We start from the raw sequence: 16,943 nt of genomic DNA, 5'->3' as shown, positions 1-16,943 counted from the left end.
GTTCTTCATGGTTCTTTACCCATGTGGACTCAGCCACATCAGGCAGCCAATCAGTTTCACGGAAGACCCTCGGCTGAACAGTCTCGTACTGCCAAAGTCCTAATATCCTAGTAGTAATGAACAATGAAGTTGCAAGTTTTAGAGCACGAATACACTCCTTACTGTGTGAGACCTTTGGGCAACCAACTAATTAAGTATCTCTGAGTAACTCTTTTATAAAAAAAAAAAAACATGAATATTATGGTATTCATCTTGAAAAACAGTAGTAGAACTCGACTGCCTCCAGGCAGCCTATTGAAATCACAGAGGCAAGAGAAAGGAATACTAACACAGAAGTTCTGGAACTTATTTGGCCAGTAATTTTTCACTTTGAAATGCAGGAAAGAAACCCCCTACCCCCCACCCAAGGCTGTCACTACTACTCTACTGCTAGGATAGGCCGTACGTGCCCCTTCTAGGAAAGGATTATACAAGGTCTCTCTTCTTTCTCTCCCCCACCCCCACCAGTGTCTGTCTGTCTGTCTGTCTGTCTGTCTGTCTGTCTGTCTGTCTGTCTGTCTGTCATACACGTCCACACACACTCACATATCACTCTCCAATCTTGGAAGCTACATTTTCCAGATGGCTTTGTACAAGATAGAAGGAGGCAAATGAGAAATAAATAGACATTGTCCCTGAGTTGTTGTTGTTGTTGTTTTTTAACATATTGCTTAGAGATCATACCTTGGTTCAGAACAGAAGTCTTAATAAATAAGAAAATACGAATTCCATTGAAGGGATATGTAAAAAGATTTTTGAGAATTTGCTCAAAGCCAAGAGTCCTAGTCCTTCTGCTCAACCCTTTGGTTTTAACTAAGTTATCTACTTTGTCGATGAGGAGGGGACAAATCCGGATGGACAAAACTAGTTCCTTTTGCTACAAAATGCATTTATTTCCTGCCACACAACTTTCTTATATGCATATATAAGTACATGTTATATCATTTGTCCTTGATACATAACCTGTTGACTAGAGCAACTCGTAACGTTTAAAATGCACACCCGAGTATCTCTTGTCTATTAAAATATAACTTAAATACACTGCTAATGAGGAAGCTGTAAGTCAGGTCATTGATACAAGTGATGTGTGGGTAGTTCTTTATTGTTGAGCCTAGGGCAATAATGACACTCCATGATGGGACCCCGCAGTTCAGTAGGAGACAAGCACCTTGAGGTCACCTGCTGAGTGTGTGACAGTTACTGTAACAGTTATACCTTCTGTGAAAAAGAGTTCTATGCAGACAAAAAATACTACATGGCGAGGATGGAGAGGCATCTCACAGAATGCAGACACCATCCAGGCAAATGAACAGGTTGATGGGTGAAAGGATTTGTGAACATGACTGCTGACATTCGTTTGGGGGGCACTTTCTCACCGAGCACTTAATAAATATCTTTAAATGAAAATAAGGATAAGACAGTGAGCTGGAGCAGTGGTCTTGGTGTCCAACATTTGGTTTTCAAGATTGGCCTTTAAACTGTGTTTTATGGGGCCAGAGTGATAGCACAGCAGTAGGGCATTTGCTTTGCATGCAGCTGACCCAGGACAGACCTCAGTTCGATCCCAGGCATCCCATATGGTTACTCAGGCAAGGAGGAATTTCTGAGTGCGTAGCCAGGAATAACCCGAGTGTCACTGGATGTGGCCCCAAAACCAAAAAAAAAAAAAAAAAAAAAAGTAAACTGTGTGTTTATGAATTCCATTTTTTTTTTTTGCTTGTTTCTTCGGAGCAAATAATTCTATTGGCAATCCATCCATCTCCTTATCTTTAAGTTTATCATTCACATTTAAAGACATCTGCAGTACTGCAGCTGTGATTGGTGCCCTTTGTTTTAGAGAGAAACACAAATACTCCATACAAAGTTTTGCTATGTCTCTTGATTTACAAAGCCTGTTTGGCTCAGAATATCTAGGAGCTAGTTTTGTTTTTTTCTTCATGCCTCTCCTTTGGGATATTGTTAATATTCCCAAGCCCAGAACAGCGACAGGAACTCATTGGTTGAGTTGTATGTTTCTTCATGAAATATCACTTGGTATCCACTATCTCCTGTACCACGGCAGCCTTGGGACTTGAATAACTGGTCTCTTGCAGATCCATTCTTGACTGAGTTTCCCATCTGTTCCCTGAAGAGATGGTTCTTGTTGTAAGGAATTCCCGACAAAGCAATTTGAGGAAACTCTCCATCCTCTGTTGATGTTCATATCATCACTCTCATGACCCATAAGGCTATGGTTGTAATTCTGGAGACACAAAAGAAAAGTTTCTAAACTCATCCTGGTTAATCATAGGAAGATGTCCCTCATCAATTGGCGTTAAAACTGGCTCTTCCTTAATGAAGTCTGGGTCAAAATTACTGACGTCTTCTCGGGATTTCTGTCAACAAAGAAAACAACGGTCACATTTTTTGCACTGGAGAAACAGCCCATGACAACAAGGTCACAGAATGGCTCTGAAGCATGTTGAGGAATATATTAAAAAAAAAGTTAGGGCCTGGAGAGATAGCACTGTGGCGTTTGCCTTGCAAGCAGCCAATCCAGGACCAAAGGTGGTTGGTTCGAATCCCGGTGTCCCATATGGTCCCCCGTGCCTGCCAGGAGCTATTTCTGAGCAGACAGCCAGGAGTCACCCCTGAGCAATGCCGGGTGTGGCCCAAAAACCAAAAAAAAAAAAAAAAAAAAAAAAAAAAGGACAATTGTGAATAGTGCAAGATAGCAATTCTGCATTGTACTATTGAATTTGGTAACTAACAATTAATGTTGGGAAAACCAAGACAGTAGCTCCAAAAAATCTTGGGTTAAATGGCAAGGTCACCAGAAGAGATGAAAACGTTCTAATTAGAAACAAGGCACGTGGAGAAATGTTACCACAATGAGACTTTATAATATATATCAATATATATAGACTTTATATTATATATAATAGACTACATATATAGACTATATATAGACTTTATATTATATATGTGTGTATATATGTACATATATATAAATAAATTTCATTGAAGGAATACATGGAAGATTTTGAGTATTTGCTTTAAAGTCAAGAGTCCTATTTCCTCTGAATAAGGCTACCCCGCAAAGCATGAAATTCAAGTCTGGGCATTTCTAGGACCATGTGGCTGCTTGATGAAGTCTGGTGCAATGTTGCAACACCAGAATAAAGAGGAAAGTCACTTAGGATGACCTGAACACTTACGATTCTGGGTCGGAAAGGTGGTTCCAGTTGGCGGTGGTTCAGCTGGGCCCAGTCAATTTCCTTGAAGAACGGATGTCTCAAGATGGCATGCTCACCCCCTTGTGCCAGGCTGCCCAAGCGCATGGTAGGATTCTTGGTCATAAACTGTGAGAGAATGGTGAGAGTCAGTCATTCAATGACAGACAATTAACATGGCACAAGACAGAAGGGAACAGTTGTGGAAGAGAAGCCTGCAGGAGGCTTTCTGGCTCCTCTTGCTTAAGGAGGCAAATTTTCCATCCCAGGCGACATAACCAACATGAATCATTCTACAGGGCCACAGAATTGCCTGGCTACTTCTGGCTCTTTCCACTTCCACCTCAGACACAGCCCCTGAGATAAAACAGAAAGGGCCACTTTGCTACAAACACCATGTATTTTTCTTTCCCCTTGAAAGAAGTGAAACTCTATGAAATACCCTATGCAGTCATAGACAGTCAGCGTATATAAATGGATTGCTTTGAGAAATAGTTGCATCATTTTTCTAAGTGACCCAACCAGACTGGCCAGACAGGAGTCCTGCCTGCCGAAGAGACCACAGAGTGGAATGAGAGTCATTATTTGGCAGATCCGTTTGAAGCAGTGGCAATGGGGGAAAACTTAAAGTTTCATATTTTGCAAAAGGAAATATACAACACTGATCATTCTTCATTGAGGAAGAAAGACACTATAGTTTTAGTGAAGTTTTATTTTTCTTCAGGAGTTTCCCTTCTTGGCTCGGATATACCAAAGTGTAGAGTACTTAACTTGTATGTATGTATTTGGGTTTGATCTGACTTTTGATCTACTCCCTTCCATGCACTTCCCTTCTCATTTTTCTCCACCATTTCACATTCTGAAATGTCTGGTGATTGAGAATCTTTTGCTATATAGACAAAAACCTAAAATAATCACCGCCACACATATGCACATCTATAAATCTATATTTATTTATATCTATATATTTAATATATTAACTATTTATATATCTATATAAATCTATGTTTATATTCCTTGGAGCTGAGCTCCTCTACACATTTCAGCTTAACTCTAGTTTCACAAAATAGCCAATAAAAGTAGCCAGAAAACAGCCTGACCAGGGCCTACTATGGCAATCTAATTCACTTTTCAAGTGCAAAATGTGATTTGCAATTGCAAAGATGCTTAAGGTAATTCAATTTCCTATTTCCAAGATAAAATGTCCTTGTATAAAAAAAGATTTGATTTGATTTTACTTCAAATCAAATTATTTGATGATGATCATGATGATAGTAATAAAGATAACAATGAGGATTTGTTTGGGAGTTTTTATTTTTGTCTTTGGGAAAAAAGTAAAAAATTAAATGAATGAATGAATAAATAAATAAATAAATAAATAAAAGCTTAGCTAGATCCCTGGCTCTGTGCTCAGGGAACCTGGATTAGATATCAGAGCTTGCAAGGCAAGCTCCCAATCCACTATATATCTCTCCAGTCCAAGAAATTTGATTTTGGGGCCATACCGGATGTACTTTGGCACTGTGTTCAGTAGTGACCCTTTGTAGGTACCTATGGAACATCTGTGGTTCTGTGGATTTGAACCAAGGTTAGTCTCATGTAAAGCAAGTCCTTTAATCAAACTATTTTAAGCAAAGTAATGACAATTCATGAAAACCCTCTAGTACTCCCTATCATGATGGATTTATGAACAGAAGACAAGAGTGATGTATTCACTGAAATGGCTTTGGAGAAGAAACACTAGAGTCAATCACTTAAGTCTTCTTAAGGTACAGACATGACCAAGCAGTATTGGGAAGCGGTCATTCTTGTTAAGCTACATCGAATGCTGCGACATTTCATGTTGCTTCAAAAGAAAATGAGCATGTGGAAGCAGAAGATAGCAAAACAAAGAAAATCTGATAGGATCTGATAGAATATACCTTATCACATGCAAATAGACAATACTTCCAAGAGGTGTTAATACAAAATGAAATTTCTTCCTTCAAAGGAATGAAAGATGGCAGGTAGTACTAGGCTGGCAATGGAATCTGACAATGAAAGAAGCCCTGTGAACTTAGAGTGCAGTTCCCATTCCAGGTCTGTCCTGTGGACACCTGGGGAATAATAGGTCTCAGGTGTGCCATTTCTGCCAAGAAGAGTTCAAGTCACCACTAGAGCTTTCCCTGAGTAAGCCCAGGTATTTCTCAGAGGAAGGGAGAAATGCATATACAAAAGAGATGAGTAGATTCTCTGGTTAGGAGAAGTGGACGGGTACAATCCCTGATCAAATAGCAGAGTCTAGGCCCAGAGCTAATTAACAAAAAATGATGCTCTGAACAATACAAAATACCTCAAGATATGAGGATGACAGAACAGATCTATATGCCTTGTGGAAAACTCCCAGGCCTGCCAGAGATATGAGCAGAAGACATCTCAGTGCAATATGTGGGTACAACTTGTTCTTCTGGGCAAGAAGAACAGAACAAGGCTTTTGCTGCCAAGGTGGCAGAAACACCAGTGTCTGAGACTTTATCCATTCTCTTCAGCCTCTGGCAGCAAATCCAAACTACAAAGAGACACCCTGGAAAGAAACTGCTTGAGAGAAAACTAGGCTGTTCCCTTCTCTGAGAAATGGAGACAGGCAGAATAACTTTCACAAAGCAGCACACTTTTCTTAGGTCCCTTCTTTTTTTAGTTTTTGTTTTTGGGTCACACCCGGCAGTGCTCAGGGGTTACTCCTGGCTCTGCTCTCAGAAATCGCTCCTGGCAGGCTTGGGGGACCATATGGGATACCAGGGATTGAACCTGGGTTCGTCCAGGTTGGCTGCGTGCAAGGCAAATGCCCTACTGCTGTACTATATCTATCTATCTATCTATCTATCTATCTATCTATCTATCTATCTATCTATCTATCTATCTATCTATCTATCTATCTACTATATATGTATAATTCTTAAGTTCTGATACATCTTTTCAAATAGCCAAGTAATTATTAGGTTGTGTCCAAACACACAATGGGTCTCCCATTTAGGTAACCATGTCGTGGTGGGGATCAATATTGGGGCTCTATATGTGCCCCTCAACCCTGAACTAGCTTTCTGGCCCCATTCTAATCATTTTTTATTCTAATTTACTGGCAGTAAGCAAATTCACATTATACAGCCACTGCCATCCTAATATATATATATATACATATATGTATGTGTGTGATATACATATGCAGAATATTAACAATAGCCTATACATTTTACATTATATTTGTTATATATCCCCATGATTTATTTTATAGCTGGAAGTTTATAGACTCCTATGACTATTACATATGATAAGATTCTGTATTTAGAAAGGCTGAATAAGCGTATTCCATTCCATGTATATTCCACGGTATTCCACATGACACACAACACATCATATCAATTCTACTGATGAACACTGACAATGTTACCATCTTGGATACTGGAAATCATATTGCAGTGAGCACAGGATGCATGTCTTTTGCTTGTTTCATTTTAGGTTCCACCTGAAAACAGTACTCAGGGCATATTCTTGGCTCTACACTCAGGGATCTTCCTGTCTGGGTAATGGGTGGGGGGACCATTTGTGGTACTGGAGATGGAACCCAAGTTGGTCACATGCAAGTAAGTAAGTGCCTTATCCCCTGTGCTATTTCCCTGCTTGTCTTTTAAATACGTATTTTGTTTTGCTTTCTTCAGATAAGTAGTTAGAAATAGAATTGCTGAATCTTATGCCATTTTACATTTTTTCCCCAAAAATCAGTATAGTCTTTTTCATAGTAGTCTGACAAGTTACACTGGATAACTGCATGTAGTATAAGATTGAAGTCCAATTTCACTGTTTTGCAATAATGCTATCTATTTTTCCCAAAATCATTTGCTGAATACAGTCATTGTATATTCTTGTATTCTTTGCCAATATATTGACTATATATGCTTGGATTTATTTCTGAACTTTCAGTTCTGTTCCAATTGTTGTATATATCCATTTTTGCCTATTCCACACTCTTTTGATTATAGAGTTTTATTATATAATGTGAAACCTGAGAGTATTATACCTCCAGTTCTGTTCTATTTTTCCATAGATTTGTTTTAGACCATTTAAAATTTTTAGCATTCAACAAATTTTAGGATTGATTGGTCTAATAGTGGTGAAAAAAAGAGTCCATTATACAGACATTTCAACAATATTAATCTTTCAAACCCAAAGGCATGAAATACCTTTCCAGTTCATTGTATCTTTAATTTCATCAATTTATAGTCTGGGTAGTTTCCTATTTGATTTTTGGGTCACACCTGGCAGTGCTCAGGGCTTACTCCTGACACTGTGTTCAAGGATTCCTCCAGGTGGGGTGTGGGGTACCTTATGCAGCCCAGGGATAAAACTTGGGTTGACTATATGCTAAGCTAGTGTCCTACCCACTATACTATCTCTCCAGCCCCAGTATTCTTAGTAGTGTTCTGTGTATAAACTGTTCAACACATTGATTATATTTATTCCTACATATTATACTTATTATTAGATTATAATTATTTGCAACATAACTATAAATGTCTTTTTATCTTTCAGTTTGTTAGGATACAGAAATACATTTTGTATATATTTGATTCTTTACTCTGCAATGTACTCAATCTGTTAGGTCTAACAGGTTTAAACCAAATCTTTAGGGTTTTCTACATATAAACTCAGATCACTGCAAATAGTTCCTCTTCCTTCCAGTTTTAATGTCCTTATGTACATTTTCTCATCTAATTATTCTAGTCAGTATTCAAATAAAATGCTGAATGAAAATGAAGGAGTGAACATCTTTGCTTTACTTGTGAGCTCAGAGGGAAAATATTTCAGCTTTTCAATGTCAAGTGCAATAGAAATGGGTTTTTCATGTGGTCTTTATGATACTGAAGTACTTTTTCATCATGAACGATGAATTTAGTCAAATTGACATTTGACATTTTCTGTATTGAGTTAATAATGTACATTTTATGTTGTAAATCAAAATGAATGTATGGAAGTTGTACATCCTTCCACCTCCTGAAATACCTCTTACTTGATCATGGTATATAAGTCTCTTAAATGTATTCTTTAATTTGCTAGTATTTTGCTGAGTTTTATAAACATATACATAAAAGATATTTATTTATAATTTTTGTCAGATATCATTGTCTGGTATTAATATCAGTAATGCTGACTTCAGAAAATATACTTGGAATTTTTTTCAGTCTTTTGGAAGAATTTGAAAATGATAGATATTAAAGCTTTCAATATTTGGTAAAATTCAGAGAAATAATCTATACCTTAATTTTGATTATTGTTTGAAATCTCATTACTAGTAATTTATATGTTCTGATTTTTGATTTCTTTATATTCTAGGGAAACTAGAATGTGTGTGATTCTAGAATTTCATCTGGGTAATCCATTTTGTTGGTGTACAGATGTTTATTTCAGTGTCTCTCCTGTCATTTCTGATTATATTAGAGTCCTGGGAAAGTCTAGTTAAAGGTTGATTTTTTTCCCCCAATGAAAAAAATTGCTAGTTTTATTGATCTTTTCTATTGTATTACTATTTACAATATTGTCTAGGTATTTTTACAATTTTACTTGATTTATTTGTTGGTCCAATGGTTGTTTAGCCTTCATAAATTTGATTTTTCCAGTTTTATTCCTGTAATTTTCACATCCCTATAGCCATAAAAATGCTTGATATAAGTTTGATCTTCTTAAATACTGAGACTTGTGGATTAAAATGTTAGCTATCGAGCCAGAGAGATAGCATGGAGGTAGGGCATTTGCTTTGCATGCAGAAGGTCGATGGTTCGAATCCCGGCATCGCATATGGTCCCCTGAGCCTGCCAGGAGCGATTTCTGAGTGTAGAGCCAGGAGTAACCCCTGAGTGCTGCCAGGTGTGACCCAAAAACCAACCAAACAAACAAACAAAACAACAAATAAAATGTTGACTATCTTGTAGAATGTCCATGTGTTCTGTTTAGCTTTTTTATGTATTTTACTAAGCCCATCCTGGTTTTAGGAACAAGGAAATCACTTTGTTTTCTGGTTGATTGTTTGTCCATTAATGTAAATGAAATATTAAATTTGCCCAATACTATTGTGTTCTTTGACTTTTAAAGCCTTAAATCCTTCATCTATGGTCATTTTATGCTTTAATTCAGTGTATTAAGATTTACAGGTTGTCTATACAAGGGAGAACATTAATCTTTGTCCTAATTAGGTTATAAATTGGACAAGGACAGTCTCCTCCTGAAAAAGCTGACTGGGAGAAAAGGCAAGCAAATATTATCTGCAATACAAAGATGGATGAAATGAAAGGAGTCTAGACAAACAGTGAGCACTGCAGGCTGGTGTTGAGAATGTTAATCATTATTAGTATCCATTATTATTATTATTCCATGGCTTCATGGAAGAAGTGATGCTTGATAAGACATGAGGTGGATGAATACAATGAAAGGAGGAATGAAGAAAAGTGCAATCATGCTTGTGAATACAGCCAGGACAACTGTACATCAAGTGGCTGGTATGTTAGTTGAGGAATAAACAGCATGATGGCTGGCATACAAGTATGGCTGAAGCACAGTGGAGAAAAACCAGAAGGAGCCACAAAAAAATGGCTGCACTGTAGTTTCAGAGATCACTCCAGTACAGTGAGGTATGTTCTTATTGGAGAATTAAGTTGGTGGAAGAATGAACAATTGGGAACCTGAGGAGGGCTGAGCAGACGCTGTATCTTCTTTCTGGAAATGAAAAAATAGAAACAAGTCCTGTAGAAACACTCTATCTGGAACTGAGATAAAGGAGTAAGGATAAGGTCAATGGGTCTTGTTTTCTAAAGTGGTGGTGTTGAGTAATAGAAACAGCTAACAAAAGATGATCTCAGAGGCTGGAGCAATAGCTCAGTGGAAAGGCGTTTGCCTTGCATGCAGCCAACCATGGTTGGACCCAGGTTTGATTCCAGGTATCCCATCTGGTCCTCCGAGCCTGCCAGGAGTGCTTTCTGAGCCCAGAGCCAGGAGTAACCCCTGAGCACTACTAGGTGTGGCCCCAAAACAAACAAACAAAAAGATGACCTCAGGAATATTGGTGGTATTAGTATGAATACAAATGTGTTAAAAAGAGCACCAAGCATGTCTCATTTTATTGTGCTTTTTAGATACTGCATTTTTAGGGGCCAGACTGATAGGACAGAAAGCAGGAAGTTTGCCTTGCACATGGTTGAACCAGGTTCATTCTCTGGCATTCCATATGTACCCCGATGTATGATCAGGAGTAGTTCTTGAGCACTGCCGGGTATAGCCAAAAAGGAAAAAAAAATACTGCATTTTTAATATAGGACCCTCCATCAGAAAAATGATTACAACTCAGCGAAGGCTCACATGAATAGTTTTGGAAGAATGCTGCTCATTGTTATTATTATTAATTATTGTTGTTATTATTATTAATTATTATTATTATTATTATTATTATATAAGTGGCTCTAGGGACCACTCCCACTGATATTTAGCCAACCAGGCCAGGTTATTCAATGCTCAGACCTGGTGAAGCTCATGGAAGTCACTTGGTGTCAGGATTTGAACCTGGGTTCCTAAGCAAGTGCACCAGACCACTTCCTGGCCCTGATTAGCATTATTAAGCATAGAATATTAAAAATTAATTGTATACTTAAAAAAGGACACTATTCCAGAGACAACAGACTGTAGTATAGGCATAAATTCTATTATTCGATTATGTTTTGGGATGTCATGACATTTATGTGACTTTGTTGTATAGAATGTCTTACTGAAACTGAACCCACAATAATTATGAGCATGCCTTTATTTCTGTCAGGAAAATGAAAACAATAATGTTGATTTGACAGTGTGCAGAAAATCTGGAATACTTATGAGCTCAGCTTTATAACTGCAATGTGTCCCCATGGACATGGAGATAACCAGCCTATTTAAATCTGAGGTGAAGGCCAGCATTAAGCTCAAACTCAAAGGACAGCATTATTGGCGAGAAGGTTAAGAGTTGAGGATCAAAGGGAATAGACAAGCTTGTAGCAAGTGTATGGGACTGAGACCAGACCTCAGACAAATTTTGCTCGTCAAGCCCAGTAAGAGTCAAAATTATTTCCATAATTTGGCAAACACTTAAAAGAGAAAATGTGACATCATGTAAAAATAAAGTTTCCCAACTTTTCACAGAAAAAAATCTAACCTGGAAGACTGGGCTTGCAACTTGGATAAAGTGGCCAAGAGTTGAGCTGTGGCTGCCTCCTGTGAGCCACATATATCGCCAGTTCCAACTGTCTCACTCCTACCTGGCTCCTGACCCCCAGTAGAATAAGACAAAAGCCATGTAGTTGCAGGACGATCTCATGAAGAAGCCAGGGGAAGATAAACAGCATGAAAGAGAACCTAGGATAGAGATCATTCCAAGGAGCAGGAGAGGTGGCACAGAGGTACTCAGGGTGGGTGAGATGGTAGCTCCAAATGACTCTTCCTCTTCCAAAGATGGGAGGTAACAAGGGAACAATGCACATTCCTAGGTCTTGGCATACATAAGGAAAAACTTACTGCCTCAGCCTTGCCTTGCTTGGCCTAGGCAAAGGATTCTCCCCTAAATATCCTTTCCTGCTGCTCTAGATGGTGATGGCAGAATCCTTTTGCAGAAAGCTTCCTCTATTTGGTTATGGCCCTAAGGGGACCTGAAAAGCCAAATAAGTTAGCCACAATATTGTGCAGAGCAGTCATCCATCCTGTCGAAGGCTGTCACGCTTAAAAACTGGCCTCACCTCAATTGACCTTCCTCTTGCCTGCCATCCAAGTGAGGCAGACAGCCAAGACAGAAAATAAAGTGACTTCATGAAAGATTCTGAACACATTTACTCAAGGAAGTGGAACGTTTTTCGAGGTTCAATAAAAGTGTTTATAGGTGGCGAAGGGCCAGCGAGGAGATCAAATGGAAAGTCTGATTCCACTCCAAAAGAAAATCTCGAGCTGGAGAGGGACTGGGGTTGAGAACACGGGGATTCATTTTAGATTCTCCTTCCCTCCATGGCTCCCATCACAGGGGTGCTGAAATAGGGGGCACTACAAGAGTCAGAGGTACACTGCCCCAGAATGAAACTGAATGGTTCCCCCAAAGCTGTAGAGTTGGTTTAAGTACAGGGGAAAGTTCTGAGCATAGACTTTTCTAAACGTAGCTCGAGGGTAAACTGCCAGACTTTGAACTTGGGTTCCTGAGCAAATGTACCAGACCACTGAGCTACTTCCCTGACCCTGACTAGCATTATAAAGCACAAAATATTAAAAAAAAATTAAATTGTATACTTTGAGGTCAGACTTAGACAGGAATGTCTTAAAAACGCTCCAACAAGCCAGGAAAAAGAAGATAGAGGATAGAAACCCTTTGATTTGGAGAAAATATTGAGAACTGGTTAGACTTCTCAGATTGAAGAGCAGTGCCTATATTCCAGTCACCTGACTGATGAGCTGCATGTTCTGAGATAATTTCTCCTCTGGATTCCTCAACTGTAAGAAATAGAGTTGTTTTTTTGTTTTTTTGTTTCTGTTTTTGTTTCTTGGTTTTTGGTTTTTTGGGTCACACCCGGCTGCACTCAAGTGTTACTCCTGGCTTTGTGCTCAGAAATCGCTCCTGGCATATGGTGGACCATACGGGATGCCAGGATTCGAACCACTGTCCATCCTGCTATCTCTCTGGCCGCAAAATAGAGATTTTTAACTCAGATTCATTCAACAGGTTGTATTGTTATGGTTGTAAACAAGATCATCTAAAAACATGTGACAAGAAAGTCTGCAAAAATGTTAGTGTGTTGTCCCACACATTGGCAAGTTCTATCTTCTTCTATGGAATGAGGGGCACTGACTGAAAAATCTGAGTGACTGAAACCTGAAGCTGTGCCTTTCCTTGAGACTGCAACAGCCACAGAGAAGCCGGCTGTTTCTGCTTTCACAGTCCCACACTTCAAGTTGGAAAAAAGGGAGTGACAATCACAGAAAATGCACATGCTGAGAGCACAGATTTCTGAAAATAATCTGAAAGGATTAATAGTCCTATAAAAAATACAAGCAGGAAAAACTTTAACAAGCAGCTATATCTGTTCTGATGACAGAAAGGACGAAGGGTGTGACAGAGTGACTTTTGTGCCAATGCTGGTGTCAGGGGCAGCTCTTCTGTCCCAGGGGCTCCTCGACACACTAGGTTCAGAGTTCTCAGCTTCAGTTTAGAGATAACAGGATCCAGATGTCCTTTGAAACTCATTAAAATGTTTATCATTAAGAGACAAGGGCTAAAAGTATATATTTTTTTCTTTTCCCAAATCTGATTCAGGGGAAGAGGACTGGTTATATAAATACAACAATTAGGCTAATAAGATTTTCTTTCTGGTACAAAATAATGGGCAAAGACAGTTAATATTGGTATGCTGGAAAGGAACACAGCCACAGGGCATTCCTATCAATACTCTAGGAAGATGGTCTTTATTTTTTTTTCTCTTCTTTTAATGGTTCTACACTAAGTTGTGGAGAGGGACAGCAAAGTTAGGACAGAATACAACATAGAGTACGGTCTTGTGGCCTCATATGATGACCAGCTTCCTCTTGGAGGAGATCCTGGGGCTGACAATGCTCATATTTATGTAAGTATGCAATAGTCACAAGTCTATCTGCTATCACAGAGTCTGTCTGACCTAGTAGTGAAGACTTGTTCCTAAGCTTTTTCTTTTCAGTCCTGGGAATGATTGTCCTGGCCAGCCACAAGAGGGAAAGATAGGAATAGCTGCAGAGATGTCAGGACTTTGACACTTGCCACTGGGAAGCCATCTTCCCTTGGATAAGGCAGATATTTAAACTTAGATATCCCACTGGGGGTGGAAGAACACACACAATGGAACTCTTAAAAGGGGTTCTGGGGAAACAGAAGGCAATAACCCCCAGTACAGGTTTTTGGGTAGAATAGTATTGCTATGGAAAACTGGGAGGCGCCAAGAAAGAGAAATGATCTAACACGCTCTAACCTGGATCTGCGTGGCGTTTGCCTAGCTGGTAGGACTGGAACTAGAAGCTTTCAATTTCATTACCTGTTTTTATTTTAAGTAATTGGGAAGTAAAACCAGGTAGGGAGGTGGAGAAGAAAAGAAATTGAAAAAGAAACTGAGAAGGAAAGAGATTAAGAAGAAAGGAGAAGCTTATAGGGACTGGCCAGAAGGAGGGATCAAGCAGTTTCAAGCAGAAGTAAATTCAGGAAATGAAAGTTCAAGGAGGCATGTAGAAATAGAAGGAAAAGTAAAATTAAGTTTTTAATATTCATTGCCATAAGTGGTGGCAGGGGTGGCCAATGTCTTTCATAACCTACGCCAACATCAAGAAGAGTCTACAGTATTCTCCTTCCTTCTCTTTGTGGGGATCAGCTGGTATTTTGAAGATGCTTTCGCAATATTAACTCACTCGTTTCCCTTGGACCTGAAGTATGCTTCTCTTTAAAAGAAATAAAATAATACTCAAGCTGACCTCCTTTGTCTAGTAGTTACTGAACAAGTAGGTGCAGGAGTTTATTTGAAAATGCTGAAGCATCAGTCTACCTTGACAGAATACATCTGACCTAAATCAGAATATTCCATGAGCTATTTCCAGAAAAACTTGAGGTAGGAGTGAAAGCACAGCAGGTAGGGTATTTTCCTTGTATGTGACTGACCTGGGTTCAACCCTCAGCATCCCATATGGTCCCCAAGCTTGCCAGGAGTAATTTGTTTTTTTGGGGGGTTTGGTTTTTGGGTCACACCTGGCAGCACTCAGGGGCTACTCCTGAGAAATTGCCCCCAGCAGGCTCAGGGGACCATATGGGATGCCGGGATTTGAACCACCATCCTTCTGCATGCAAGGCAAATGCCCTACCGCTGTGCTATGGCTCTGGCCCCAGGAGTAATTTCTGAGCACAGAGCTAAGAGTAACCCCTGAATGCTGCCAGATGTAGCTCAAAAACTGAAAAACCAAACAAACCAAACCAAAAAGCCTTGAAGTATGATTGTTCCTGCAGTGGGGTAGGAGCAGGGCTGAAACATCTGACAGGTCTGTCAGCTGTGTTATCCATCCTGTCTGTGATTAGAATCCAGGGGTCTTTTCATGCATATATGCTTAATACCGTTTTCAATAGTCTTAACACTTTGCCTTTTACTCAAAATATACGGGCAGTTTCATGGGTCAGGGTGAGGAAATAAACAGTTTTAGTCCCAATATGTTAGATATATCACAGGGTGTATGTACCCCACAGCATATATTCCCCTGGGTAATAATGTAAGTATTACAAACTTTCAAATGTTGCTGATAGAAAAAATATTTATATGATCTTTTCACACTATATACAAATGCTGAATCATTGCTGTTTCTAAAGTTAACATATAATGTTGTGTGCTACTTATATTTTTTAAAAAATGGTACCAGAAAAGAATCACCTAGAAAGACACATTTACAGTGCTCCCCCTTCTTTTTTTTTCTGGTTTTGGCCACACACAGCAGTGTTCCGGGCTTACTCCTAGCTCTGCAATCAGTATCATTCCTGGTGGGCTCTGGGGGCCTCATGGATCTAATCTGGGCCGATTGTGTGGAAGGCAAATGCACTATGCATTGTCTTATCCCTCTGGCCTCTACACAATATCCTTTATTGTTTCCTGATAACCCAGCCTGATACCCTTCTTTATCCAAATTATTAAAACCAAGCCAAGCCATCAACTGCTAAAATAACAGTTGAGAAGCCGGGGTGATAGCACAGCAGGTAGAGTGTTTGCCTTGCATGTGGTTGACCCGGATTTGATTCCCAGCATCTCATATGGTCCCCCAAGCCTGCCAGGAGTAATTTCTAAGCTCAGAGTCAGGAGTAACCCTGAGTGCAGCCAGGTGTGGCCCAAAAACTGAACAAACAAAAAAAGTTGAGCATGAGCCTTGCAGGGAGAAGCTGAGGATGCAACTCAGCAGTCAGGTGTGTGAGAGAGCATCACTGAAATCACAACAAAGGGACGACAAAAGCATTTCAGAATCCCACAGAGTTCGGCTATGCAAAACACCACACAGCAAATGCCTCCATTCTTACTTTACACAACTTCTGACAATTTTATCCTCCTGTTTGGAAATGGATATTAAAGAGACAGGTACTTTTTAAATTTTTCAATAAGAAAATTCTTCTCGGCTGGAGTGATAGCACAGCAGTAGGACCTTTGCCTTGCACATGGCCAACCCAGGATAGACTTGGGTTCAATTCCCAGCATCCCATATAGTTCCCAAATTTGTCTGGAGCAATTTCTGAGTGCAGAAACAGAATTAACCCCTGAGTGGCACCGGGTATGGTCAAAAACAAACAAACAAACAGAAAAACAAAACAAAAACAAAAAAGAAAAAAAAGAAAATTCTCATTGCCACCCACAAAAAAGACATTAAGATTACTGTCCTGGGGCTGGAGAGATAGCATGGAGGTAGGACATTTGCCTTCCATGCAGAAGGACGGTGGTTCGAATCCTGGCATCCCATATGGTCCCCCGAGCCTGCCAGGAGCGATTTCTGAGCACAGAGCCAGGAATAACCCCTGAGTGCTGCCGGGTGTGCCCAAAAACAAAAAAACAAAAAGACTACTGTCCTTAAGAAACATTTTCTATTGAGAAAGGTTCCCTCCATTCCCATCTTGCTGAGAGT

General features: G+C 39.5%; 1 protein-coding gene across 1 annotated transcript in view; it reads right to left on the bottom strand.

Moving 5' to 3' along the window:
* Positions 1–1,752: 1,752 nt before the first annotated feature.
* The window catches only part of PRKCH (protein kinase C eta), a 296,395-nt gene continuing 281,204 nt past the window's right edge, over positions 1,753–16,943 (bottom strand). The window contains exons 13-14 of the mRNA XM_049770537.1: positions 3,237–3,380; positions 1,753–2,414 (exon numbers count right to left, since the gene is read on the bottom strand). Coding sequence (XP_049626494.1) covers positions 2,268–2,414; positions 3,237–3,380 — 291 coding nt within the window. The 3' untranslated portion in view covers positions 1,753–2,267. The remainder of the gene's footprint in view (positions 2,415–3,236; positions 3,381–16,943) is intronic.

Source organism: Suncus etruscus, chromosome 3, assembly GCF_024139225.1.
Source record: "Suncus etruscus isolate mSunEtr1 chromosome 3, mSunEtr1.pri.cur, whole genome shotgun sequence".
Lineage (NCBI taxonomy): Eukaryota > Metazoa > Chordata > Mammalia > Eulipotyphla > Soricidae > Suncus > Suncus etruscus.
The sequence above is the reverse complement of the archived record's forward strand: the minus strand, read 5'-3'. Positions and strand labels throughout refer to the sequence as shown.